Source organism: Brettanomyces nanus, chromosome 1, assembly GCF_011074865.1.
Source record: "Brettanomyces nanus chromosome 1, complete sequence".
In the NCBI taxonomy this organism is placed as follows: Eukaryota; Fungi; Ascomycota; class Pichiomycetes; order Pichiales; family Pichiaceae; genus Brettanomyces; species Brettanomyces nanus.
The window spans coordinates 2,746,979-2,772,678 of record NC_052374.1 but is presented as its reverse complement, the minus strand read 5'-3'; the positions used below and the strand labels follow the sequence as shown (position 1 = coordinate 2,772,678).

The 25,700-nt window shown below is 42.4% G+C and overlaps 11 protein-coding genes across 11 annotated transcripts; 4 read left to right on the top strand and 7 right to left on the bottom strand.

Moving 5' to 3' along the window:
- Positions 1-12: 12 nt before the first annotated feature.
- FOA43_001298 (uncharacterized protein) lies at positions 13-1,212 on the bottom strand (the record flags this gene model as incomplete). The annotated part of the gene is made up of 1 exon (XM_038921619.1): positions 13-1,212. The coding sequence occupies one exon, from the start codon at positions 1,210-1,212 to the stop codon at positions 13-15; it is 1,200 nt and encodes a 399-aa protein (XP_038777547.1).
- A 432-nt stretch (positions 1,213-1,644) lies between these two features.
- On the bottom strand, positions 1,645-2,853 carry FOA43_001297 (uncharacterized protein; the record flags this gene model as incomplete). Its single annotated transcript, XM_038921618.1, has 1 exon — positions 1,645-2,853. The coding sequence occupies one exon, from the start codon at positions 2,851-2,853 to the stop codon at positions 1,645-1,647; it is 1,209 nt and encodes a 402-aa protein (XP_038777546.1).
- A 329-nt stretch (positions 2,854-3,182) lies between these two features.
- On the bottom strand, positions 3,183-4,667 carry FOA43_001296 (uncharacterized protein; the record flags this gene model as incomplete). Its single annotated transcript, XM_038921617.1, has 1 exon — positions 3,183-4,667. The coding sequence occupies one exon, from the start codon at positions 4,665-4,667 to the stop codon at positions 3,183-3,185; it is 1,485 nt and encodes a 494-aa protein (XP_038777545.1).
- Positions 4,668-6,880: 2,213 nt separating this feature from the next.
- On the top strand, positions 6,881-8,382 carry FOA43_001295 (uncharacterized protein; the record flags this gene model as incomplete). Its single annotated transcript, XM_038921616.1, has 2 exons — positions 6,881-6,885; positions 6,924-8,382. 2 exons carry the CDS (start codon positions 6,881-6,883, stop codon positions 8,380-8,382), a joined length of 1,464 nt encoding a protein of 487 aa, XP_038777544.1.
- A 289-nt stretch (positions 8,383-8,671) lies between these two features.
- Positions 8,672-10,977, top strand: FOA43_001294 (uncharacterized protein; the record flags this gene model as incomplete). The annotated part of the gene is made up of 2 exons (XM_038921615.1): positions 8,672-8,711; positions 9,158-10,977. 2 exons carry the CDS (start codon positions 8,672-8,674, stop codon positions 10,975-10,977), a joined length of 1,860 nt encoding a protein of 619 aa, XP_038777543.1.
- Positions 10,978-11,092: 115 nt separating this feature from the next.
- FOA43_001293 (uncharacterized protein) lies at positions 11,093-14,281 on the bottom strand (the record flags this gene model as incomplete). Its single annotated transcript, XM_038921614.1, has 1 exon — positions 11,093-14,281. The coding sequence occupies one exon, from the start codon at positions 14,279-14,281 to the stop codon at positions 11,093-11,095; it is 3,189 nt and encodes a 1,062-aa protein (XP_038777542.1).
- Positions 14,282-14,566: 285 nt separating this feature from the next.
- Positions 14,567-16,489, top strand: FOA43_001292 (uncharacterized protein; the record flags this gene model as incomplete). The annotated part of the gene is made up of 1 exon (XM_038921613.1): positions 14,567-16,489. One exon carries the CDS (start codon positions 14,567-14,569, stop codon positions 16,487-16,489), a length of 1,923 nt encoding a protein of 640 aa, XP_038777541.1.
- A 467-nt stretch (positions 16,490-16,956) lies between these two features.
- Positions 16,957-18,951, top strand: FOA43_001291 (uncharacterized protein; the record flags this gene model as incomplete). The annotated part of the gene is made up of 1 exon (XM_038921612.1): positions 16,957-18,951. The coding sequence occupies one exon, from the start codon at positions 16,957-16,959 to the stop codon at positions 18,949-18,951; it is 1,995 nt and encodes a 664-aa protein (XP_038777540.1).
- A 68-nt stretch (positions 18,952-19,019) lies between these two features.
- Positions 19,020-20,975, bottom strand: FOA43_001290 (uncharacterized protein; the record flags this gene model as incomplete). Its single annotated transcript, XM_038921611.1, has 1 exon — positions 19,020-20,975. The coding sequence occupies one exon, from the start codon at positions 20,973-20,975 to the stop codon at positions 19,020-19,022; it is 1,956 nt and encodes a 651-aa protein (XP_038777539.1).
- A 379-nt stretch (positions 20,976-21,354) lies between these two features.
- Positions 21,355-22,641, bottom strand: FOA43_001289 (uncharacterized protein; the record flags this gene model as incomplete). Its single annotated transcript, XM_038921610.1, has 1 exon — positions 21,355-22,641. One exon carries the CDS (start codon positions 22,639-22,641, stop codon positions 21,355-21,357), a length of 1,287 nt encoding a protein of 428 aa, XP_038777538.1.
- Positions 22,642-24,097: 1,456 nt separating this feature from the next.
- Positions 24,098-25,300, bottom strand: FOA43_001288 (uncharacterized protein; the record flags this gene model as incomplete). The annotated part of the gene is made up of 1 exon (XM_038921609.1): positions 24,098-25,300. One exon carries the CDS (start codon positions 25,298-25,300, stop codon positions 24,098-24,100), a length of 1,203 nt encoding a protein of 400 aa, XP_038777537.1.
- Positions 25,301-25,700: the final 400 nt, after the last annotated feature.

Sequence of the window (25,700 nt, the reverse complement as noted above, 5' to 3'; positions counted from 1 at the left end):
AATAACAGACGATTAGACCAATGGCTTAGGAGAGGAATTTGAGATCTCTGTGAGATTAGAGACTTCTTTTTCCCCGAATTTTGGCCAGGTAATATATCCCTTATTGGACATGGCAGTATAAAAAGTAGACCGGTCGTAAGGGGTGAGAGGATACCCGTTTTTCAATCGATCAGCCAAGTCTGGATTGGATGTGTAGTATCTTCCAGCACCTATAAGAGTCCTATCATTTTCATTGACGTCAGTCTTCAAGTCCAAGTAGTTCTCATCATGAAAAAATGCACCGGTTCTTATTATAATACCTTTCCAAGCTTTGATAACCCATGTGGTATCTTCACCGTTGAAGTCCTCTTTTTCAGTATCTCCTGCCATTCTTGGCTGGGTTAAAGCTATGTAAGCTAGCTTATTACCATTTTCAGCCCTTCTTTGCAACTGCTCAAGAAGGTATGTGTGAGTTTTAACAGAGCTGGCCTTTCCTTGGGCATCTTGATCCTCTATATATGGCGTTAGTTTGATGCCAATGTGATCTGCACCAACGGAAGCTATTAAAGCATCAACTATCTCCAAAACAAGCCGGACTCGATTTTCAAGATTTCCACCATACTCGTCTAATCTTTCATTCGTTGACTCTCTCAAAAACTCTCCAATAAGAAAAGAGTGCCCCGCATGTAATTCGATTAAATCAAAACCAGCAATATTAATAGCCCTTTCAGCTACAGAGACATATTCGGCCACCATCCATTTCAATTCCGTCTTGGTCAAGGCCTTAAGTGGGTTACCTGCTTCAATTGCCTCATTTTCAGTCTTTTCGTCAGCATAATTATTGGAAACTCCTCGGTAATTAATACCGTATTGCTTCAACAATCCTGCCGGTGCGGCTCTTCCCAAATTCCATAGTTGCACTGCAACATAAGATCCATTGTCGTGAATACTCTTTACTATCTGTTTCCACCCTTGAACTTGTTTGCTTGTCTGAATCACAGGTGTATTAGGAAAAAGCCCGAACTCTGGTGTTGGAAAAGAAGCTTCTGTGATGATAAGTCCTCCATTGTTTTCTGCTCTCTCTGAATAGTACCTAAGCATAGAGTCTGTGGGAACAAATTTGTCAGAATTGCGGAATCTTGTTGCTGGTGCATGAACAAGTCTATTTTTAAGAAGAACATGTCCCACCTTGAGTGGCCTGAAAAGATTAGAGTCGTTGAGTGCTTGAGGCATATTGATAAATGTTGATATTATGATTGCTTTATTATCTTGTCAAATTTTGTGATGAAATCCAAACGACATTGATTATTTGCTGAAACAACAACTAAATCCAACCCTCTTTTATATCTTTCTGGGTCCATCATACATTACTAAGCTTTTTAGCTACCCCCGATTTAAGTTGACTCCATCATAACATGGTTGCAATCTTTCTTATCGACATTTCTTTTTTTTCTCATATGCAATGGCTCATCAACTCCCAAATCGGAAACTAATATTTTTTTGCTTATAAATTACCTGCTTTATTACAAATCCATTCAAGTTTTATTCAGATATACACAATGCAACCGGGTAGCATTTATGCAGGATGCGAATTTAAGACATCGCACACAGTCAATTAATTCATTTAGATGCGGGCGATTACTAACAAATATTCCTACTTCTGTCTCATGCTAACGGCTTCGGTATAGTCCTAGAAATCTCACTTGCATACTTATGATTGTCCTCTCCATAGTTACCCCAAGTCAAGTATCCTTGATTAGACATGAGCTTATAGAAGCTACTTCTATCATATTTTGTGAGTGCGTAGCCATTTTTCAATCTGGTAGCTAAATCCGGATTGGAGCTGTAGTATCTTGATGCACCAATCAAGGTTCTATCGTCTCCATCAACATACTTTTTGAGGAGTTTATATTTCTCATCATGAATGAGGTTTCCAGTTCTAATAATAATACCTTTCCAAATCTCATTAACCCAGGAAGAATCCGGAACATATGCCTCTTCAATGGCTTCTGCCCCAAAGATATTAGGTTCCACAAAAGAAACATAAGCCAATCTTTTACCATGCTTGGCTCTTCTTTCAAGTTCACTTAAAATATAGCCGTATGTTGCTATCGGATCGGTCTTGGAATCGATACCTTTACTTCCCTGAAACCGGGAATAAGGAGATAATCTAATGGCAGTATGCTGAGGACCAATGGCCTCCATTACAGCGTCAATAACTTCAAGAACGAGCCTAGATCGATTCTCAATGCTGCCGCCATATTGATCCGTTCTATGGTTGGACTCTTCATCGATGAATTGATTCAAGAGATACATATTGGCAGCATGAATCTCCACATAATCAAACTTATCCACTAAAATGCAATTTTTGGCTGCAACCACAAAATCCTTTGTAACTTGATGAATCTCACTCACAGTCAAAGCTCTAAGAGGTATACCAAGTTTCTCTGCAATATTTTGACTCTCTTCATCCTGATAGATTGCAGATGCACCAACAAACTGCAATCCCTTCTGCTTAAGTAGCTCAGGAACTGCAGCTCTTCCGACACCAAAAAGTTGACAGGAGATTCTTGATTTCTTATTGTGAACAGCCTGCACAATCTTACCCCAGGCTTTCAGCTGACTGTCGGTAGAAATCATGGGCCAGCAACCCATAATACCCCAACGAGGAGAAACCATTACAGATTCGGTGATTAATAAACCACATTCGTTTTCTGCTCTTTCTTCATAGTATTTGAGCATTGAATCTAGTGGAACGAAGTCTTCGCTGACGCGTACACGGGTAGTCGGTGCATGAACAACTCTATTCTGTAATTCATAGTCTCCAACTTTGATTGATTTAAAGAGGTTGGTGTTTGCAAGCGAGGTTGGCATGGTTAAAATGACTTAAATTATTGCCAAACAAGCCAAAACACAATAAATAGTATAAACCTGAGATCATACGAATATAAATACTGTAAAGAAATACCAATTTGTAATCCTTGCTTACTAATGAGTAACATGATAGCATTTTGAGAATTACACGAAATTCGCATTTTTGTTTGGCTCACCGCTAGCCATACTGAATAGACACACTGATATATATCTCAATACGGCATTATGGAGAATGTACGATTGAAAAATGTCAGAAGTACTTTGGGATGAGAAGATAATCCGGAAAAAAGAAACTTAGATTGAAAAAAGAAAAAGCCGTTTGACATTACTCAGTAATCCTTTCCCACCAAAATTGCAGATTGCCAGCCAGCAGCAGCCACAGCAAGAACTGTTCCGTCGATATTATTCAACGTAGGCTTGTCCACTATAAGATCTTGCTGGTCGATATGGCCTATACGAGCGTTTACTATATCGGATACTTTTCCTAGGCCAAGACAGCCATTGAACCTTGACTCTCTTCCCCAAGTATACAATTTACCCGCTCTACTGAGAGCGAGGAAATGATAATCACCTGCAGATATGGTGGAAATCGATTTATGCTGAAGCTCATGGACAATTTGGGGGGTATTATAATGGTCACAAGAACTTTTACCAATAAGGACGTTATCATTGTTGGAAATAACAGTGAAAGTTCTAAAGGAGCCACTTAACCGTACAAATTTAGACGACCCGTGAGCTTTGATGTAGCTTTCGAAACGATTTAGACGAGTTCCAGGATTAGTATGGCCAGGAAGGGTCTCGGTAATATTGTCCACTTTGAAAAGACGTCCTTTTTGAGTCATGTAGATTAAAACATCTTGTAAAACAACGTAATCTGCTATGTTACCGTCAGCAGTTTTGGGGACAATGCTTACGAAGGCAGCGGGATATTCACCGTCACTATTAACAGGACGACCATTTTTCCATTGGGTACAATTCTGTCTGCGAGACCAAATTACGATGCCAACACCATCAATCAAACACGAGCTGAGAGTCCAACCCGCACGAATCTTAGTGATCCGCCGATTAATCACAGCATTTGCACCTACAGAGCCATTTCTAATCAATCGTAACGGGACTCCCTGATTCGACTGGAAACTAGAATCCCAAGTCCATATGATTCCAGACTTATCAAGTGCTATGAAATGACCCCTACCTGAGCTGACCGAAATGAAGTGTGTTTGGCCTTGATTTGATTGGTCAGTCTCCACTCTAGAAATAGCAGAACTGCCCCGGTTATGAACATTAGATAGAGGTATCGCATCATCACGTGACTCGGGTCCTGGGCAGTCCAGCCGCATGCCACCATGCCACATGTGACCAGTATAGTACAACTCACCATTTGTGGTTAATATCTGGAAGGAGAAACCACCTGCAGAAATATCCGCAATATTTCGAATGCTGTCGATTGTAATTGGCTTAAATATCCGTTTCTGGAGTCCCACTCGTTCGTAGTGACCGCTGTACGAAGAGACAGGACCAATCTGTTCGCCCAATCTCGCAAAAACGTTGGATCCAAACGTAAGCAATCGGGAATTGGCACGTAGTTTATAAACTCTGGGTCCCCATCTGTAAAAAGAATCAAAGGAGTAGTCATCTGTACCTAGATCAGAGAATGTCTTGATGTAGAGGCTGTGCCAAACGACAGGACTGTTGAGGATCTGATATAGTTGCTTGCACGTGAGAAAAAGGTTGATTATGTCCTTGGAATCGAGACAGTCCACTAGGTGGAAGGAAATGATATCATCAGGCAGATCAAGAAGTGGGAATGTCATCGGTAGGAAGATAGATATTACTAAGGGTAATACAAATAGTAGGGGTAATAGGGGAAGGTATATGCATTGGTGTACGGATGTAACAATTCATTGGGAGCTATTTCTAGACAGCAACTGGTCATCTATAATAATACTACTCAGCTCAATATCGACAAATTCATGCGATGTGGCTCTAGATCTTGCAATGAGGTCAGGATCTACGGTAGTTTTTTCAACTTCTGTGTTTTGCTGGAAACGGTAAATATTGTAGCAGACGATGTCTGTGAAGGTGATGGCTAAACCAACATAATTAACTGCATTGAGCGTATCATGGAAAACGATCCAAGAAGCAAATATAGTTAACAACTCCTTAAAGATACCAGCCACAGATAGAGTCATTAATGTAGCATATTGTAGGAGAATGTATTCTGAAAGGGTCATGAAAAATGCCAAGAGCCCCGGTATAACAATAAGAATGCACGTGACCAAATTACCCTTCGAGGACCAGACATCTGCATGAAGGAAATTAAAGAATCCTTCAAGCAAGGTACCAGTTATTAGGAGTACCACAGACATAGCGGGCGATAAATAGAGCATAATAAGGATGGGGTTACAAGTTCTTCGACTTCTTCTAAGCATTATTTGCGTGAGGGCCCATCGAAGACCAGACATACATGAAGAAAGAAGCACACACGTGACTCCGAGAACTACCAAGTTGACGCCGACACCTCTTTTCACCAGGAAGTGTCGATGATCTGAGGAAGAATCATCTTGTTGACCCCAAACCATCATAATGACACCGAAAGCCATAACTAAAACAATGAGTAGAATCTTCTTAGTCATGTTTTCCAACTTGAACAAAACTCCCCATAGTAAAACGAAGATTAAGGAGGAGGTTTTCACCATTGTGTAAAGCGAAAGAGTGATGAAGCGAAAAGCCGTATTGCCAAATCCTATATCACCAGCAGAAGCCAACGAACACGGGAGAATTTTGGTTACATATTCAGAGAAGGAGGGAATATAACTAAGTTCGGAAGGTGTATCACGTGACTCGCTGTTGAAAAGTTCGGGTTGGTATTCTTGCTGCTGGTTCTGTTCCTGTGGCCGGGCCTGTTCCAACTTGTTGTACCCAAATTGAGCCACATCATAGTTCAATCTGAATCTGGGAAATAGCCATAAAGAAAAAACCGACAACAAGAATAAAATGATTTGATGGAAAGACGTGATGATGATTGGATAGGAGAAATTCAAGTTCTTAGCAGAGAACATCCATTTATTGTAGAGGGAGATGCTAAGCGAGAAAAAATACCAGCTTAGGATGGCCAGGGAGGTGATTCCCAATTTGGGATATGCGGCGGTAATCCGACCAAGTAGAGAAACCCGAGGAACAGAGATGTTGGAATTATAGGTGTTGATCGAGGGTGAAGATGAGGAAGAAGACGAAGAAAGAGACGTGGATCGAGGCGGTGAAACGTCAGGTGGTGAAGAATCTATATTTGAGGAGGTAGAACTGGAAAGGGACGCAGTTACTGCTTCGACTTCTCCTGTGAGATCAGCCATGTCTAGTAGAAATGAAGAATCAACACCCGTGCTCAGGGTGAAAGGAGTTCAAGCCAGATCTGAACACTCAAGAAGAACATTTACATCCTTACACCAAAAAACATCACCCGCATTTACCAAGCTTTTCTGAGGCCTGAACTCGTTCATCCCAGTGAACGAGGAACTCACCAACCTGCATACAGAGAAGCCGAGCTTACTTCTATGCTTACTTTCCAAATACACGTGACTTTCACTTTACATATAACTCACCTCGCTTAAACACCTTGCTTATCTTCAGCTCTCGCGTTATCTATACTTTTCACGCCGGGTAACAGGCTTCTATTTCACCGACAGCTTTTTTTTCCGCTCGCTGCTGAATTTTCAAAATTTTCCCCAAAATTGGTTTTCCCGGCAAGGCTCAGGAAAAAGCTCACCACACTAAAATGACCTAATTGCTTCTCTTTGGGAGGTTTCCCCTTTTACCCTTTTCTTCTCTCCTCACTTTCTTCCTTGTTCACTGCTTTCTTCTCCGTTTTTTCTAAGCTACAGCGTTTGTTTCACCATGGACTATTCAATAAAGCCGTCGTTTTCGGACTTGCCGATCATATCTGGCTTCATTTCGCTGACCTATGCACTTCTCTCTTTGATATTTTGCTTATCCCATTTTACCTTTCAGCTTGTCAAACTACTGATCGATGGCGTTCATCCATCAGACACGAAAACTTCCAGTGCCTCAAGAAGTCAGAAGAATTTGAGGGATTTGAGTGACCTGGCTGGCCCAGGGAGCTTCGTGATTTCATGCTTCGACCACGGCTACTCGAAAACTGCCCTATCTTCTCATGTTTCGTCTGAGAGATCACTATTTCCTCCTTATGGAATCTTGAAAACTCTCAAGACAAGTGATTTGAAGCAGTGCGCAACTGGTTTAAACTCAAGTGTCGTTTCGTTTACTAATAACAAGGGCGAGGTTGAGTTTAAGGTTATTGACAAGACCATTGAATCCAAAAACAAAAGTAATCCACAACAGCCGTCCCCTGTTTCCGATATTTCCTCACCAAATGGAAGGGGAAGGGGAAGGATCTGTATTAACACCAAAAGCAGCCGAGAAATTGACGAATTCGTGGCGCTTTCACCGATATCCTCTGTGAAATCATCAAACTCTTCTACTTGCTTGTCCGAATCGCCCTCACATTCAGAATCGTCACCATTATTGGAGTCTCAGTGTGGGAAACTACACAAATGCCCCTACTGTAAATCAACTTTCAGAATAAGAGGGTATCTTACAAGACATATGAAGAAACACTCAAAGCGGAAGGCATATATGTGTCCGTTCTACAGTCAAAATTCTGCCCAGAAATGTCATGCTACCGGAGGATTTAGTAGAAGAGACACCTACAAAACACATCTCAAGGCTCGTCATTTCCGGTACCCCCCAGGAGTGAAGTCAGGTGACAGAACGGGAATGATGGGCTGGTGTTCTATTTGTGGTGAGAAGTTCGTCAACAATGAGATTTGGGTGGAGCGACACATTGAAAGGGGTATGTGTCCAGGATTACCAAGCGACTACATTAAAAGCTTGAAGATTGGCAAGAAGAAGACCGGGAAGCATTCAAAACTCCTCGACGCGGTGCCTGATGAGAAATTTTATCATAACGGGGGCTATAATCACATGACATTGTCATCTCCATCATCTTTGAATTCAATGAGTCCCGCACAGCAGAGTATATCATTTAGTGCGCCTGCAGCAACCACGACGAGGACTCCGGGATCTTTGTCATCGGTTTCGTCTATATCTTCATCTCCTATACCGTCGTTGGCATTTGCCTGGGCTCAACATAAGCAGCAGCAGCAACGACAACAGTTTCAAGGGGTTGAAAGGGTGGGGCTATTACCCCGCACATCACTAGCAGAGACTCCTGCGCTCTCAGATGATCAGAAGTCGACATTCCATGATGCGAAGTCGAATGACAGTAGCAGTAGCGGTGATGATTATGAAGAAGAAGACTATCCTTCTTTGGATGCAGAATGCTCTCCTTACACTTACATCTCTTACCCTCCTTATTACTACAAGAACGTGAACGATTCACGGAATCATCCTCAACAGCAGTTGGCTATAGCATCAGAGGGAAATCCTGCTGGATTCTTTGAAAATTCAACGGTTCCCGGAGATTACTACGACGAATATGGTCAATTATAGTGTGCTGGAGAAGCTGACTGGGACTTTTGCTTTTGCTTTTGCTTTTGCTTCAGCTTCTATGTTTACTCTTTCTCTTCACTATGTACATGTCAAGCGCTGACTTACTTTTTAATGTATAAAACGGTTTCGATTAAGGCTAAAGTAGACATGATGTAATCCCTCGCTTGGAGGCTTGTGGTTGGACAGGGCGAACAATAAGCTTCGCCCAGTTTACAATGCAAAACGCACAGTAAATGAAATCTCGGTGGTTCCTCATTTCTTTTTCTCTCATAGCCCTCGTCCTTAGCTGATGAAAAAGCTTTTACAGACAAATTCTACTGCTACTAAGAGTGAGACATCAACATAGGTGGTACACAGAATGAAATCGAAGAACGAGGCGCGATTCTGTTACCACGGTTCGATAGTTTCCTATCTATAGCACAGTGCTTCGACCTCTGTCGTCATCAATCCTCTTAACAGGGCCTCACACTCTACTCCAAATATAGCATTTTTTTCCTGGTGACGTATCAGTTTTTTTATTATTATCATTTTTCTTTTTTTAGAGCTTGAATTTCCATCGTCTTCGTGCTCTACATTTTCCTTTGGCTCGTACCATTTTTCCCTCGTTTCTCTTTTATTACGCCTCCTTCAAGTCCTTATACTACTCTAACATCTTTAGAGTTTTTGCTTCTTCAACACCCTCTTATATTTCTTCTTGGGTCTAATTATTTGTGTCTTCTCTAAATGCTGCTTTTTCCTTGCTTCCTTTCATTCTTGGCTCTACTGGTTTCTGCAGACGATCACAAAGTTGAAGTTGACACCGATAATTCTCCTCTGTCTACTGATGATCTTCCCACCCTGGTACTCACATCCTTCCAGAATAAGCTCTACGACTACAACATATCTCTTGGTGGGCCTTTAAGGAACCAGGAGCTTCGTTTAGACATTGCCAATGGTCTCATGTGGGTTCCTGGTGCCCCCTATTTCAAGCCTTGTTCTGGGGATAGTGATGAAGATGAGCAGTCTTCTTCGACCTCAACTTCCACGTCCTCAGAATCTAGATCTTCCTCCTCTTCTTCTTCTTCTTCCGTATCTTCTACAAATTCGCTTGTCGAGAATTCCACTGTGGCATGTGCAGATCTTGGCACTTTCAATATCAGCAACTCTTCTTCAGGTTTCTTTTACTCCTTAGATACTGGTGATGTTTCTGAGGCCTCAGAGGCCTCTCCTTTGGCTACATTATTCTCTGACTACATTTATCTCTCTGGTTATTGGGCCAGAGACAACGTTTCTGTGCCGATGTCCAACTACAGTATGTCTTCGTCGCAATCCAGCAAGGCCGTTGATCAGCTTATGAGGAGGACTAATGATGATGATAACGATGACGATAACTCTGCAGGTTTGTTTAGTCTTTCCAGCAAATCTGACTATAACGTATCTCTCGGCAATACTCTTTTCATCTATGCAAATGCTTCAGATGTCGGTACCGGCGGATTGGGAGTGGGGTTGGGTACTGAGGATTCTTTGGACTCGAATTTCCTCAACAATTTCGTACGTGCCGGAGTGATTAACTCTAATTCCTACTCTCTATCTCTCAACCCATCCAACGAGACATATGCTGAATTGATTTTAGGAGGTATTTCTACTGACAAGTACAATGGAGAACTATGCAACTTTCCATTCATTCCCGTTAAAGACGAAAGCGGTTCTATGATCACTTCAAATGGTGGAATATCCAACTCACTTCCCGTCGTTCCAATTAGCGGCTTTGGCGTTACATCTAACACCAATGGAAACTCACTGCTGTTCTCTTCCACATACGATGATCAAGTCAACCAGAATAGCTACCCTAAACCAGCTTTGCTTGACTCTAGAACTTACTACAATTATGTGCCTTTCTCTACACTCATCGAGATTGCTGTTGAATTGAACGCGTATTACGCAGAGTCCTTTGGAGCTTGGCTTGTTGACTGCAGTGCGGGACTATCAGGAACCTTGGACGTGTATATGGGTAATACTTCCATTAACATGAACATCTCCAACCTTCTCTATCCTGCCCACGACGACAACGAAACCAGCTTATTTTTTTCCAACGGAGATCAGGCATGTTTCTTGGCTCTGTTGCCAGACTATCTCGTCGGTTATTCCATATTGGGTACCCCTTTCCTTAGACATGCCTACTTGGCCGTTGATAATGACGGCAAACAACTCGCTCTAGGCAAGGCTGTTGTTAAAGGTAAATCTCAAAATAATGATACTGGCTATTCCGGTACTAATACAGCAGACAAAAAATCTCTCTACCCAATATCGTCGGGTACTATACCATTTGCCAAGGCAAATAACATTACAGACTATTCTGACTTGACCTTGACGATACCTGCTTCTATTAATATTACAAACAACCTGAGTGTCACCTCAGAGGTTGTGATTTCTGATGGCGAGGTGATCGTTACCGGAATAAACCAAAAAACTAGAACATATGTCTCTACGCCAGTTTCTTCGACTTCTGCAAACGTTTCCGGATATTCCGGAACTTCTAAAAATGGTCTGCCTGGTTGCAGTAAACATTTTCCGTTTGTTGCAAGTCTTATGACCTTGCTTATTGCATTACTTTGAGCGGCTCACCTCCCTCCTACTCAGCTTTCCTACTTTTATTCTTAATCTCTCCTTGTTCACCCTTTTTTACTATTTTAACATTGTATTTTAGAAACATAACAATCACTCTTTTAATCTATAAACAAAGTGTATCTGAGGGAAGAAATGGGAACCCGGCAACAATACACTGGACGAGCCACTCCCAGTCCACCAACCGCAGTTCAACGTTCAATAAGTATGCAGGAGCTAGATCTCTCATCTTCTGCTCAGGAAGTCGCCTTAGCTTGTGCTGCATTCGAAGACCCACCTGAATCATTCGAGTTACGAAACTTTTGTCGTGGTTGGAATACACATAGCATGATTGCAAGAGATCTGGTGTACGAATGAACTTAAGTGAGACCAGAAACTCCTCATATTTCAATCCATGGTCCAAGAACAATATTCTTTCAAAGCCTAGTAGTTTCAACAGAAGCAACAATCCGCCGTTTGATAATTCACCGCGCTTAGTGTTGTCCACTAAAATGCTGTGACCTTCAAAAGGGCGGGTCCTACCATCATGATCTCTCACCTGCTCGTAGGCAGTGAGTCCCTTTTTCCAATCTTCTTCAAATGGGAAAATGTTCATGCTTAAAATGCAGTCTCTATAAGATGACTTACCTGATGGAAGAAGGTAGGATGGCCAGAACTTTCGCCATTGATTACAGTATAATTCGGAATTGGATATGCAGTCAAAGATAAACTTAAAACTAAGAATGGGCCACCCCACGCATAGACACTGTAAGTACTTCAAGGTTCGAAGATGCCTTGACGATAGAAGTGCCACAAACTTGTAGTCCCGTAAAATTTCACTGGGTTGCAACAAATATCTGCCAACTCCACCAACAGGAACAACCTTCAGGCACTCTTCAAAGCCTTGCACGACGGTTCCTCCGTTGGCTTTGATAAATTCATCCACTTCGGCCAACTGCTGTTCACTTAATGATTCGTTCGAAGTTGAAGGCGTTGTAGTCACAAACAAACATCCGTCAAAGCACAACTTCGACAATGACTCAACACCTTTCAAACGCTTAAGCCGATCTTTTACTATGGTGTTTCGCTGGTTCCAAATCTCCAAAAACCGTTCAAATTGTTTCGAATCATCAAACACACGAAAATGGTAGTGTCCATAAACAATCGTATTCATATAGATCTCACCTAGTGCTACCTGAAGCTCTGGAAAAGGGGAAGATAGGCGGCCCGAGCTCTTCTTCGATGCAAACTTCCGAATATATACAGTATTGTAGCCTCGAACACAAGCCACCTCCGACTTTTCATCGATGTCCGGGTGTACAACATACTCCAGACCAGTAATTTCGTAATTGGATCTACGATCCTTCGAATACTTGATTCGATCGCCCACACGAAGCAAGACCGGAGCCATGATGCCGTTCACAGGAACATAAGAAATTTCCTCGAAGTTAACAACTTCAAAGAAGGTTTCGCCATTCAATTCATGCACCAAGTCAAGTATCCTTACAGGTATCTTGCTGCCCTTGACATCAATAAACACATTGTCAAATGGCTCGTAATCAGATACTTTGAACACGTTTGAAGTTTCCAAAACGCGTAAAACTCCCTTAGGGTGATCCAGGGCATTATGAGTACGCTTTTTGTTCAATAGAGGTTCAATATCAGGCCTTTGCACAGGCTTTTGAGATCGTAACTGCCTCAAAGGTTCACTATCGGTTTCATAGTTGACCAAATCAATGTCATCGTCAACAAGGTCATTTTCGTTCTTACCTTCACCTTTACCAATGTTTTCAAACTCTACCGTCTCCTTTACATGCAGATCTTGCTCATCTGATAAAATCACGGGCTGTTTATGCCTGTTGGTCCATATAAGGTCGTCTTTCTTTAGTCTCGTTCTATTTTCTCCGGAACTCTCGATTCTTAATGTTTCTGCATACTTTGAAGCGCTCTGCATATCCAAATCAATTCTGTTTTCTGTTGATGGTTGTACAGACCCCTGTGTGTATGAAGAATGCTTATGTTTCTGTCCAGCAGATTCAGAGAACACCTCCCCGCTCCCCCCCACCAGTAAGGTTGCAATTTGGGAGTTTGAAGGAGAGGACCGTGGCGAACTAGCAACTAAAATCTGCCTAAGGGACCCTGTTCCTACCCTAGAATCGGCATTTTTGTTGTCTAAATCTCCTTCAGCCTCTTCATCTTGTGTTCCTAGCACTTGAGTATCACGAGGAAGTACGTATCGCTCTATAGAGACTGCTGCAGGAGCAGAATGATTAGAGTGAGCCAAAGGGACTGGCACTCTTTCAGATCTAGACTCTATTGGTGGAGTGCTTGCCGTATTATTCACCGAATTTGGTACTTGCACATCATCCGAATGGTCGCTGTCCTCACTGTTCCTATTTGAAGCGGACAACTGTGCTGATTCATAGTCTACTGTTGTATCATTAATCTCGCTGAGTAATGAATAGTCGTTAACAGCACCATCACAACCTGCTTCCTCTCTTTTCTTCAACATTTCATTGGCTTTGGATGCCACGTCTCCATCCTCGATTGTTACATCATCTGCAGGATCAACCGATACAGCGTGAGGGGTTGTTACTTTCTCCTTGACTTCTTGAGAGGATTCTTCACCAATATCATTCAATAAATCCTTGATATCTGTAGCTCCATTGAGATTTAGCTGGATTCCAGAATCCATCGTGTCATTATCGTCACCATTTTCATCGTCATCCTGCCTTTCGTTTAATATGATGCCAACTTCCGAATCAAACTCATACGGAGCTTCCTGCTCGTCCCGGAGATTTCGAAACACTTCAGCCGCCGCATGGTTCGTGCTCTTGGCGTTAACGGATGGAGAAACTATACTATCCGGAACCAATTTCCGTGCCAATGGAGTCGAAAGCGCAAATCCAGACCTTCGCGTCATTCGTTCTGAATCAGGAGTTTCCTCGAAGGGATTACGGATCTTGCTCGCTAAAGGTGTTTGGGTGCCACTAGATAAGCTTATCTTCAGCTGGTCCTCTAGTCGAATCAACGATTGTCTATGGGCAGATATAGCGGATATATCGCCATCATTAGAGCCATGAGTATCCTCACTGTTTGTCTTTCGCTTTAACTGGGCAAAAAAGGCGCTTCTTGTCATGGAAGGAGGCATGTTCGTGAGGGTATCATCGTAAGGTGGAACGGGATTTCCATTGGCATTCGAGTTAGATGACGAACTTTTTGAAGACTGCTCGAAACCTACCACCGAAGACGCAATATCATTGGTCTCTTGAGAATGCCCACTGCTCAACGACAAGATTTTTTGAGTTTCAGACATTTCAGAACGACAAGAAACTAAGGTAACCATGACCATAACCGTACAGGATCAACTAAGGTGCCTTTTTCACCTTCTGAATCAACGACGCAAATCGACGCGCCGGCCAGCGATTAAACCAACTTTACTAATTGGGTAATTGAAGGACTTACCTTTAATAGATAAGTACATTTAGCGCCAGCCAATATAAGTTTGCAAAAACACTAGAATTCCATACTCTTCAACTTAGCATACTGCTGCTATTATTATTACTCTCCATTGCTACTATAAATACTAATGGTATATGCTATGGCTTCTCCTTTGCTTAATCTTGGGGGCCCCAAAATTAGCCGGATCATTGCTGAGACTGACAGCGGTCAGCTAATAGATGCAAAGTTCTCCCTTGAAAAAAGAATGGACCTAATCAAGGCCTTCATTGTTAGAGGCAGAGAGAAAGCCGCTTTAAGGGAGATCATGGTTTACGTGAGATTGTGCCCATTATCAAGCAAGCCATCTGAACTTCTCAATATCGCAAGGCTACTAGTTCCTATGGGTTTTAAGGATTTAGCCATCGTTTGCTATAAAGAAGCACTGCACCAACTCAGGTCTAATAAAGTTCTGCCGATTGGGATCGATTCGATCATTCGTGCAAATATGGAGGCTCTTTACCGTCCGCAAGTTTATGCCAGCAATTCTGCCACAACAGTAGTATCTACTTCTGAATCAATTGAACAAGAAACTGCAAAGTTACAAACAATAAGAAGTAGATTTACTAATGAAACGGAATTGGTCGAACGATTTGCCATTGCATTAACCAAAGAATTTGTGTCAGATAATGGCTATGCATTTAATTTGGTTAAAGAGTCCAAAAAGAAAGCTGAGTTTCTTAAGGAGCTGAAAAGCGAAGATCATCCATGCTCTTCATTTCTTGAGAGGGAACTACAAATAGGGAAACTAATTGGGAGAGTGGCTAGTAACCCAGTAACAGCAAAAATGTACAGAGATATTGTACGATCAGACCTATTGAAACACTGCCTCGAACTTCTAAGACAGAGCTTATTGGTTAAACCAAGTGATCTAGAATTACCATTAACAGCAGAAAAGTTGATTCTTAAGTTTAGTCGGCACTATCGCAACCAGCCAATGGAAAGTCCAGGCTCTCACTTTGCCTCTGTATTTATTCTTGGAGCACAAACTTCGTTTATTGAAGCATTGTTGGAGTTTCATAGAGGACGCAGCAGTCAGGCACTCAATCTGTTTGATATGTTGATATCAAGCTGTCTGGCGTGCCATTCCTTTTGCTATAAATCTAGAGAAAGAGCCCGAAATTTATTAGATTCAGACTCCCAGAGCAGAATGCAAAATACTGTAGTGGAAATCGGAGCCTCTTCTACTTGTTATGCTGTGGCCTGCTTATTGAGAAAGATTGATACTAGTAATAAAATACAGAGCTTGAAGAAAGAGGTATCCATGATTGATCGGATTAAGAAAGCTCTAGTGACTTTCCAGTACACAGGACAAACACTTCAGATTTCTCTTGATAACGTTGAACTAAATACCGCATTAGGAAGAATGGAGGAAATGTTGGCTATTATTAATGCCACAAAAATTTCAGTCAAAGCAAGAACAATTTTAAAGCTTGAAGATAGCTTATTGGAGAGTATGATGAAGTATTACATTAAAGCGCTAAATATAATCGAAATGGACAATCCAATGAGGCCCCGGTTATATGACAAATTGATCTGGGGAATTTTAGCACACGGAGGATTAGAATTAAAAGCTTTCTGGAAATTACGATATCTGAGAGATATGGCTTACTTACAAAGTGACTGTTCTTTAGTGAGCATCGAGGATCAACTTTGGTTCAACGACGATTTCTACTTTTTGGAAGACGGCATTAATAATGGCTTTCATGCCATTAGTGATAAGATCTATTATCAGAGATATCAGATGAAAGGAGAGAAATTTCCATTGACGTTACAATTAGGAAAATATTTTGTTCCCGAATGCTTCTTTGACCAACAATTCAATTTGGTTAGCGCTGAAGCTTACATTGACATGGAAGAACATGGACGGGATTTTGTAGTAGCAAAGACATTGGATATCAACAGAGGAATTCTAAAATCTGTTTCTAGGAGTACGTTGAAAAAAAATTCGAAGTTTACCAAAAGAATCTTGAGTCAGGTGAAGTTAGAAGAAGACAAGCTAAATATTCCCCAGTATTTACAGTAATCAACAAAATACATCTACTGAAACAGAAATAAGACTAGAAATAACAATGAGGATGTTGAAACAACTAGTGTCTTGACTCAAATTGATAACCAAAACTTTGCAGACTGATTTGATCTTCAGGTATGCTTTAGGATGAGGTGTATATTAATACGTACGAGGAGAACCATATGCAGTAATCCTTAGCATAGACCAATTAGGAACTTTAAATACGCCGCGGCGATCGACTCAATATATAAAATTGTAGGGAAGAAAAATAAATTAAGGAAGTAACATTAAGCCGTTTCTTTCTTTGCACCCTATTCATCCATTAATCACGGTTATCAGGATTGCGCTTGTCTTCAATTGTGGCATTTTTGGTCAATTATAGCTGCCACTTTCAACTGAACTTTTGAAATTTTTGTTAACCGTTTTCTGCCAACTCTTGTCTCCATAAGTATCATTCTTTACTATCGTCTTCTTTTTTTGCCATGTCTACGGTCGATTTGGACTTGTCTAAGGTGCTCGAAAACCTCGAGCACGCAGCCGAAGAATGCTCTTTGGAACAAAAGACTGATGTTGTATCGTTCTGTACCATTCTGGATGTATATCTCAATGATTTGAGTGTGTATTCGGACGAGCAAAAGTATCAGTTGATGGATAAGCTTACTGAGATTTTTGAGGGCAACCACAAGTTGCTACACGATGTTTCCTGGGATCTATTGCCGGTTTTTGTTAGCTTTCTTAATGCGGACTACAATCCCAGCGCGGGAGGACTTAGGCAATCGCCGTCTATCATGAAGTTTATGAATCTTTGCGAACTTTTGGCTCTATACGGCGAGCCTAAAGAGCTTCTTTTGGCCTGCTGTGACCGGATGGAATCAATTAAACCAAGGACAGCCGAGGATTTCAAGGGATCTTCCGAATTTCCTTTAAACGTGATAAATGATGACTATTTCCGTAGGTGTGTTGTCGAGATTCACTCACTTTTCGAAATCTGCAGCAGCTGCCTTCGTCGTAACACTACTCTCAGGCCTTCCAAGTTTCTTGGTGTTGCTGTTACTTCTCTAATAAAATTTCTCAAGACGCCATCCGATCCGGCCCGGTACTTGGTCATTGTGAGGAGGTTCTACACGTTCATTAGAGACTACACGCCTCCAGATCTTCCAGAGAAGTTGCCTGCAGACTTTGAGGAGTCAGAGTTACCAAGGTTAGTCGCTGATGAAAATTATCTTCAGCGGAAGTTGCTTGAACTGCTTTTTTCCTTTGTTGTTGAGTACATGACAAAGAACTTGGGTGGTTCCTTGGTGGCACTGCTGGTTAGTGGGTTTCCTCAGGAATACGTGTCTCGTGATGCGCCAAGACTCGAGTTCATTGGCCGTTTTGTGACGTTAGGTCTCTCTATGGACTTACAGTTTGACGAGCTACTGCAACAGCAGTTGGAAGATGCAGAGACTCTATTCGCTGGTACCAGAAAGCTACAAACCAGCGATGACGTCTTTGCAGCTGTAATAGAGGGCTACAACAAGGATATGAAGAGAGATACGAGGAAATTGTCCATGTGCCCCTCATCTATTGTGATACTATACACTTATGGTGTCTTCGTGTGCAAAGAGCAGTTCTCGCGGTCTCCTCTTGAGGTAATACCGCTCATCAAGCTTCAACTTAAGCTTTTTGTTCCCTTCAGTATCAGGCCCCAACTTGTTCATAATGCAGCTGTTGTTTGCAGCATGATTCTTACGCTAGAGGCCTTAGAGAAGGACCCACAGAGAAGCAGAAGCCAGCTGGCAGACCCGGCTAACGAGCTCTTGCTTCTCACATATTTGCAGAACCTTTCCGTCTTATGCATGAATTCGGGAAATGTCGTTGTAGTGCAATTTTTTTACAGATTTTTAGTGGAGTTACTTCTGAACTCGACAGATAAGATTGCTTACGGGTTCCTTCTTGATACAATCAGAAATTGTCCACTACACGACTTGCAAGCCAGGTGTGTCACGATTCTCAGGGACATGATGAGGAGGGAGAAGGTTCCGGCAGCCGGTAAGGACTTTAATAGAACAGTAGATGGGTTGAAATCGTTGTCTGTGGATTCTACAGTTGCGCCATTTCCCTCTGATGTATCTGAGAAACCTCCTCTTCCTCCTAGATCGTCCAAGGTAATCGTGTTCACCCCTTCAAGAAGAAAAGATATCACGGACCTCTTTGACAAAGCGCTCGACGAGACCTCGGTTGATCCTATACATTCCTCAGCGAAGCTTTTAGCTCTTATATCTTTGGTTACCGCTGAAAAGGAACATTTCGACGCTGTGGAGGTCATCAAATGGTTGAATGCCACGGAAAGTTTGGGCAGAACTCATAAGAAGAAGGCAGAGAAAGAAACAGACTCAAAGAAAGCCGAAGAATTGGCAGCTTTGGCAAAACTCCTAACTCTTGTAGCTGCTAAAAGCAAGGTCAACTTCCTTACAGAGGCTGACATCAGGACTTGAGTTCGTTTCGGATTCCTATATTATATTGTATATATGTGTATCTGCTAGGAGACATGCATTTCTCCCCACTAGCCTTTAAATCCCCTAATTAAATCCACGTCTTTCAAATCGCCAAGTTTACTTTCATCTGTAGTCGGTTTCCTATCTCTCAATGGACTCTCCAAATTTGCCTTTTTGTTCTTTTCGACGTCGTCCCTTCGAGACGAGGAACCATCAACCGCTCTTGGAGCCGTTCCCGGTGCTGCTAAAGGTGTAGAGAACTGCACATAATTCCATAATGCTGGCGAGGAGTTCACTGATGGACGTGATTGTGATGAATTAAGGGAAGAGTCAGCCTGTAAGTCCGGCTTTGTAAACCGATCATGCTCTGGGGTCACTGGAGCTTTTTTGGTGGCCGTCGTTGTTGATGGTGCTGCAGCAACTGCTGATGCTGTAAGACCTTTTGGAGTGGGTCTCTCCTCTGACGAATCTTGCTTTGCAAGCAGAGATGCCGAACTATAATCTGTACGAAAATCGGGAAGAACCAACGGCTTTATTGGGGAGGAAAGGTTTGAAGGTTGCCCGGCAAGTCCTGAAGGAGACAAGTTAGGCGTGGTGCTTGCTCCCGTACCCAACGACGGTATGTCATGCATTACAGAAGCAGAAGCAACTCCTGCTCCTCCATGTACGGTAGCAGTAGCGGCAGCAGTGATGTAACTTAGAGCCTCTTTATGCGGTAGTAATGACTTGATTGGTGAATTTGAACCAGAAGTCACCTCGCTTTGTTCGTCTTGTTCACTGTGCTGTCTTTCGAGCTTTGGCGGGGATTCAGATTCAGAGCTTCTCAGACCGTTCCCCATCATCCGGCTTGATTTTCGCCTGTGATGAGTCGGCACCGTTGCAACTGGTATTCTTCCAGACTCTGGTAGTGCATGGTTACGCATAAGATGCAGTTGTAGCTGCCTGGCCACAGAAGTACCTCGTTTACCCTTGTTTAAAGTACCATCTCTCCACTTCCTTAGAAAATCTCGTCGATACGATTCGCTAATCTGCCACTTCATACCCTTTCCGGGCTCATTGGGTCTTCTGGGGACTTTCTCAAAGGCCTTATTCAAAGACAAGTTATGTCTTATGGAGTTCTGCCATCCTTGTTTGCTATAACGATAGTAGGCAAAATGCGAGGCTATCCAATCGTAAATTTCTGAAAGAGAAAGAACCCCTTGTGGATTGGAAAGTATTGCCTGTGTAATCATCGTGGCATATGAATAAGGCGGTTTCATGTCCTTGGCCTCATCTTTAGAATAGTCCTGTTCATTGGAAGGGTCGCGTGAGGATCCCAACAATGTGTTGTCCGACTTGTTGTACATCTGAAAGGCTCTCACGTTACCGGTGCCAAACGTGCTGGTCATCGGCTCACCTGGCAAACTGGTTCCGTTACCAAAAAAGCCGGAATGTGGTCTCTTTGAAGAGAAATATGTAGTCCGCAATCCTTGAAGAAACGAATCCGCAATACTGGGGGCAGCATCTGGCAATATAAACATCATCTGGGTGCCTCCGATGTCCAAGATATTGCCAGAGCCAAGAACGTAGGGGGCCCCGTACGGCAGATCCAGCCGAACACCGTCCACTTTAACTCCATTTCGTCCGTATACAAACAACTCCCAGCGACGTTGCTCCAAATTGTACTGTATAAGAGCATGGCGACGGGAAACGACTTTGGAAGGACCTAGATCTATGTCCACGTGATCTGCATCGTGCGATGAATTGGAACCACCACCAGCGTTATTAGAGTGCGACTCCGTATTACGACCAATTATCACTTTAAGCGTTTTGACATAGTACGTCCACGTTCGACCGGCTATCTTCGCATAGGCCTGAACCTCATTGTTAAGATTGAGATCGTTGCTGAACTGACTTGATACATTTGTAGGAACTGCATCACTGGGTATAGAAAGTCGTTTAATAACCTGGTTGATTAGCTCATTCGAGTCTTCACATGGAAGCTCATTGGCATCATCATAAGATCGTTTAGTCTCAGTAATCATAGTCACCATGCAAAATTTTCTATCAATAATCCCTTAATATACTGTATCGAAACTATGGCGCACACTAGAACTGTACTGTGTGTATATCTATGCACTGTATCGTACCTGTAATCTTTAGCCAGTTAAAACTAGTAGTCAAAAATTAACCTGTGAAAAAGCTGAACAAGATTTCCTATGAAGATGGCCAGCAGTAAATCCTCCAGATGATACCAGTTCTATCTCAAGACTAACCTGCTCTTTACTACTTACACATGTTTATTTTTCCTACGCTTTTTGTTTACCTTGCCGATTTTTATTGACAAAAGATTTCATATTTTAATTTCTTTCCTGTGCGCACATCTTATAAAGCATCCGTGCACCATATGCTACGGTCCTAGTCCTAGTCGAATGGGGTATTGAATGGGTTCTTAGCGTCATCTTTCTTTGTTGTTCCTCCGAAATCAACCTCTAGCAGCATGTCGTGGTTGTTGTTATCGTTGTTGTTATCGTCGACTCGGACATCATCATCGTCGTTGTTGCCATCCTCTAGACCCTTTCTGAAGTTCGCTCTCATAATTTTGAGTGGAATATTCAAACCCTTCTTGGGAACAAAAGTATGGGAGCTGGAACTACCTGTAGGCGTTGTATGTATTGACTTTGTGCTACGGTTAGTATGCAAAGTCTTTATGGAGCCCGAAGCTGTACTCACAGCCCCATTTTCGCGAAGTTGCTTGGTGATCAGCTCGATATTCTCCTCATCACTATCCGAATCCTCGGAACAGGACAAAGAATCCGAGCCAGAATCCGACTCAAGAGGTTCTGGAACATGTTTCATTATAAGAGGAGCAAAACCCGTAATCGGCTTGTGATAGACAGGCTTGGATTGTTCTTGATTGGCATCTTCTTCTTCCTCTTCTTCTTCTTCTTCTTCCACAATTACGTCATTCTGTAGATCCTTTATACCAAGAACCTCTCCAGAGGTATCACTATCACCGTCCCCGTATTGGTATGAGTTCCTACTGATACTCACTAAATGTGGAGTAGAGCCCTTGGAAGCCACTTGACCTGCATGGAACGAAGCATCATCGATACCACTCAGATAAGTCTCCTTGGAGAAGATACTCGATGCCTTAGTTCCAGAAGTTAATGATTTACCCGTACGAATCTTAACTCCAGGAATATACGCCACGTTCAACACATTACTAGCCTTTGTAAGCACCGAAGTAGCTGCAGTAGTAGCGAAACTTGCCTGGGACATCCTTTTGCTGCCATTATTGTTCTTCCAGCCATCTTCTGTGTTACCAGAATAATCCCCGTACGCCTTGTTCTGGCGCCTTTTACACCACCATTTCTTGTATACAAGGAATCCTACCCCTCCAATCACCAACAACACAAAGATCACCGATCCTACAGCGATTCCTCCAATTTTCGCTGAATTCAAAGAGTTTCCCGTCCCCGTAGACGTAAGCGTAGTTGTTAATTTTGTACAGTATGTCTTCGGACACTCGCGACATGTCTGTGTGGTCATTGCACACTCTTCGTTGTTGTCACATACCGGGCATTTCGGTGTACCCGAACAGGTGACGCAATCTTCTTCTGACGTTGAGCTAGAGCTCTTGCCCATTCCCGTACCGGCTCTCTTTTCTAATTTAAACGGATAAACAAAGGACTGCGACAGCGCAACCATAACAAGAAGACAACGGGACAATATTTGGCAATAAGAAGAAGAAACAACTGGTCAAAGGAAAGGGTATCTTTGAGAGTATACAATCACTAGAACCTACGGGATCAACCCACCAGGCCATCCAGAATTTCACCCGGGCAAAAGTTCTGCGCTCCCCGCTATCGCTATGAAACGCGCGAGAAAAGACCCCTGTAGACTCCTGAAACGGGTGGCTACGTCATCCCGAATAAATAGCAGAATGAAACATAACTCCTATATTAACGTGAATGCATATAAAACATATGCCACTTTTGAAACGCAACGTAAGCTGCATACATCAGACTGACATTGACAACTTTCAGACCAACAGAGAACCTCCGTTCAGTAAGAAATACCTCTACATTAAGCGTTTTCGAAAATTGAGCGCACTTACCCGAATAGGCAAATGAAATAGGATTTCCGTACCTGAAGTTTTTCCGGATGCACAGGCAAATATAAGAAATAACACTAAAGAGAAAAACAAAAAGAAAGGCCCGATGGATACTGCTGTCGCTAGTAGAGAGAGACAAACACCATTATGAAGCGAATTACAAAGCATTGCATCTGTTCTTGATATTTCTGATCAAAAAAGTGGGTGAGTCTTTCTGAGACTCTTGCGTTTTAGAGTTACAATAAATCAAATAATAATACTACCAGGATATGAACTATAGTAAGATAAGAGGGCACTTTAAGTCATTAGCGGCTTTCTTCCTTCTGAGTGTAGACCCGAATACGCTGATAAGAAAATTCCATAATCTAGAGAATAAATGAAATGGAGATAAAAAGGTTTTCTCGGAAAATCTTGCATATACTATGCATATGCTTCGAACCTTGCTTTTGACTTCCTCTTTTTAGCTGATTGACCGTTGACAAGGCCTGTCTGCAATGGCAGCTACAGGATAAAAAAGTGCATACCAGTAATCTTCGTACCAGGACTCTCCTTGGATTGATCCTTCAGCTTTGTATCACTGTATTATTTGAGATAGAACTAAGAAACCGCCGCATTGAATAGTTTTCTAGTTACATTTATTTTTCGAAAAGAGTAAAGACACAGACCCTATCTTTATTTCTCTAAGTGAATAATCTAAATTTATCCGGTCAATTTTTTTGGAAGCGTTTCGTCTAACTCAAGAAGCTATGTTGATTGCACGGGACTGAATTTAGCTGAAACCGATAAGTCAGCTAGACAGGCAAAGAGACATATTATTATTGCTTCTCATAAGACCCACCCAGACTTATAATCTAACGAATAGTTTAGCGGTGTTGGAAGCCTATTTTAAACCACATATTTAGTCCCATTTAAGAAGATTTTATCATCCTTCTCTACTCTAGCTATAGTTCTTATCGTTAAAAATACACCGAGATACATAAACGTAAAATAAAAAAAAGGAAGGAATTTTGTGATTGAATTGAGTGAATGAGTTCCTAATAGTAGCCTAGATTAGAAGCTATAACCATTTGATAGATTGAACTTATCTTCGTCTTGTTTGATCTGCGACATCGAAGGATCCTGTTGGCCCAATCCGGGGTGTACTTGAGGTTGGCCTTGCTGTTGCACTGACTGACTTCCAGAGTACATATATTGTTGAGGATGAGGCTGTGATTGCGGTTGTGATTCGGGTGGTTGAGATTGCGACTGCTGCTGCTGTTGCTGTAATTGTTGTTGTTGTCGCTGCTGCTGCTGATATACTTGATCCAAATATTGCTGCTGGTATAATTGCTGGTATTGCGCCTGCTGAGCCTGTTGCACTTGCTGGGCTTGCTGGATTTGCTGACCAGATACTGGAGAATCAATCGAGGTAGTCAGAGGGCCTACAGAACCATCTGAAACCTGATCATGCTTCTTATTTTGCTTCTGATGGTGTGAGTGCTTCTTCTTCGGCTTCTCCTCTTCTCTTGGTACGATATCGATCAAAAAGTCAAACATATCGGATTTCTGCAAAGCCGCAGCAATGTCCGATTTTTGTAGCGTTCTGCGCTTGTTTTCTTCGGCGTGAATCCAGGCTCTCATAGTGAGCTCAGTAATGAATATATCGCAACCTTTGGCAAATAAAATAGGAGCCTCTGCGGATATCATCTTAACCTCTTCATCGGTCTTCATAACCTTTTTGATTCTTGCCAAAGGTAATTGATGACTTTTAAAGTCGTACTCGTCTCTCTCGATAGAATTGATTGTATCCTGCCAATACTGCATCATCAGGTTTTTACACTTGCCTTCAAGACCTTGTCCAACGTTAGCAAACGCCCCTGAAGGACTGTCAAACTCCCCCTGTTGTTGTTGCTCTGCGCTGACATTGCTACCAACACCAGCATCGGAATTTGCATCAATCTCAGAGGTGCCAACAACTGTACTAACAACAGCAGTGACACCATCGTTATCCATGGCAACTCCCCCCACATCAATACCACTCACAGCAGCACCTATTGGTCCCACTCCGATACCGTTCTCAAGACCCACAACTCCCAGGAAAGGTGTGGTACCACCGGCCTGGGTACCGTGCGGACCCTGGGTACTCTGGGTATCGTCCACCTGGTTGTCTTGGTGACTTGAAACATCACCGTGAGCAGCCTGTGAACCATCAAACGTATTTGCACCGTACTGGTCATGGCCATCGTACCTCGAATAACCAATATTGTTCTCCATATGTATGCACGTGATCAAATCGAAGCTATCGTGCCAGGTGTAAGCACAAGACTAGATGGTATTAACAACGACGAATAGAAAAGAAGAATGAAAAAAAAAAAGAAAGAATCACTGAATAGTCCAACCTGCTACCCGAGTTCCAATTAGGAGACAAGTCTCGAGATTCGCCCATCTTATTTGTTGAATTCGAGGGACATCAAATAAAAAAAAAATGTGTGAGCTTTTTCTTTACTTTCGAGAATTTGACCGGCCGGCCTCGTTGAGATTCACCGGGGATCTTTCGAACGGTGAGGTCCAACATAAACAATGTGGGCTGCTTTCGGTAATATTTGGGGTAATATTACGGGGATTATATCCTAACTCCTTATTATGCCGGATTTACGGGGATTATATCCTAACT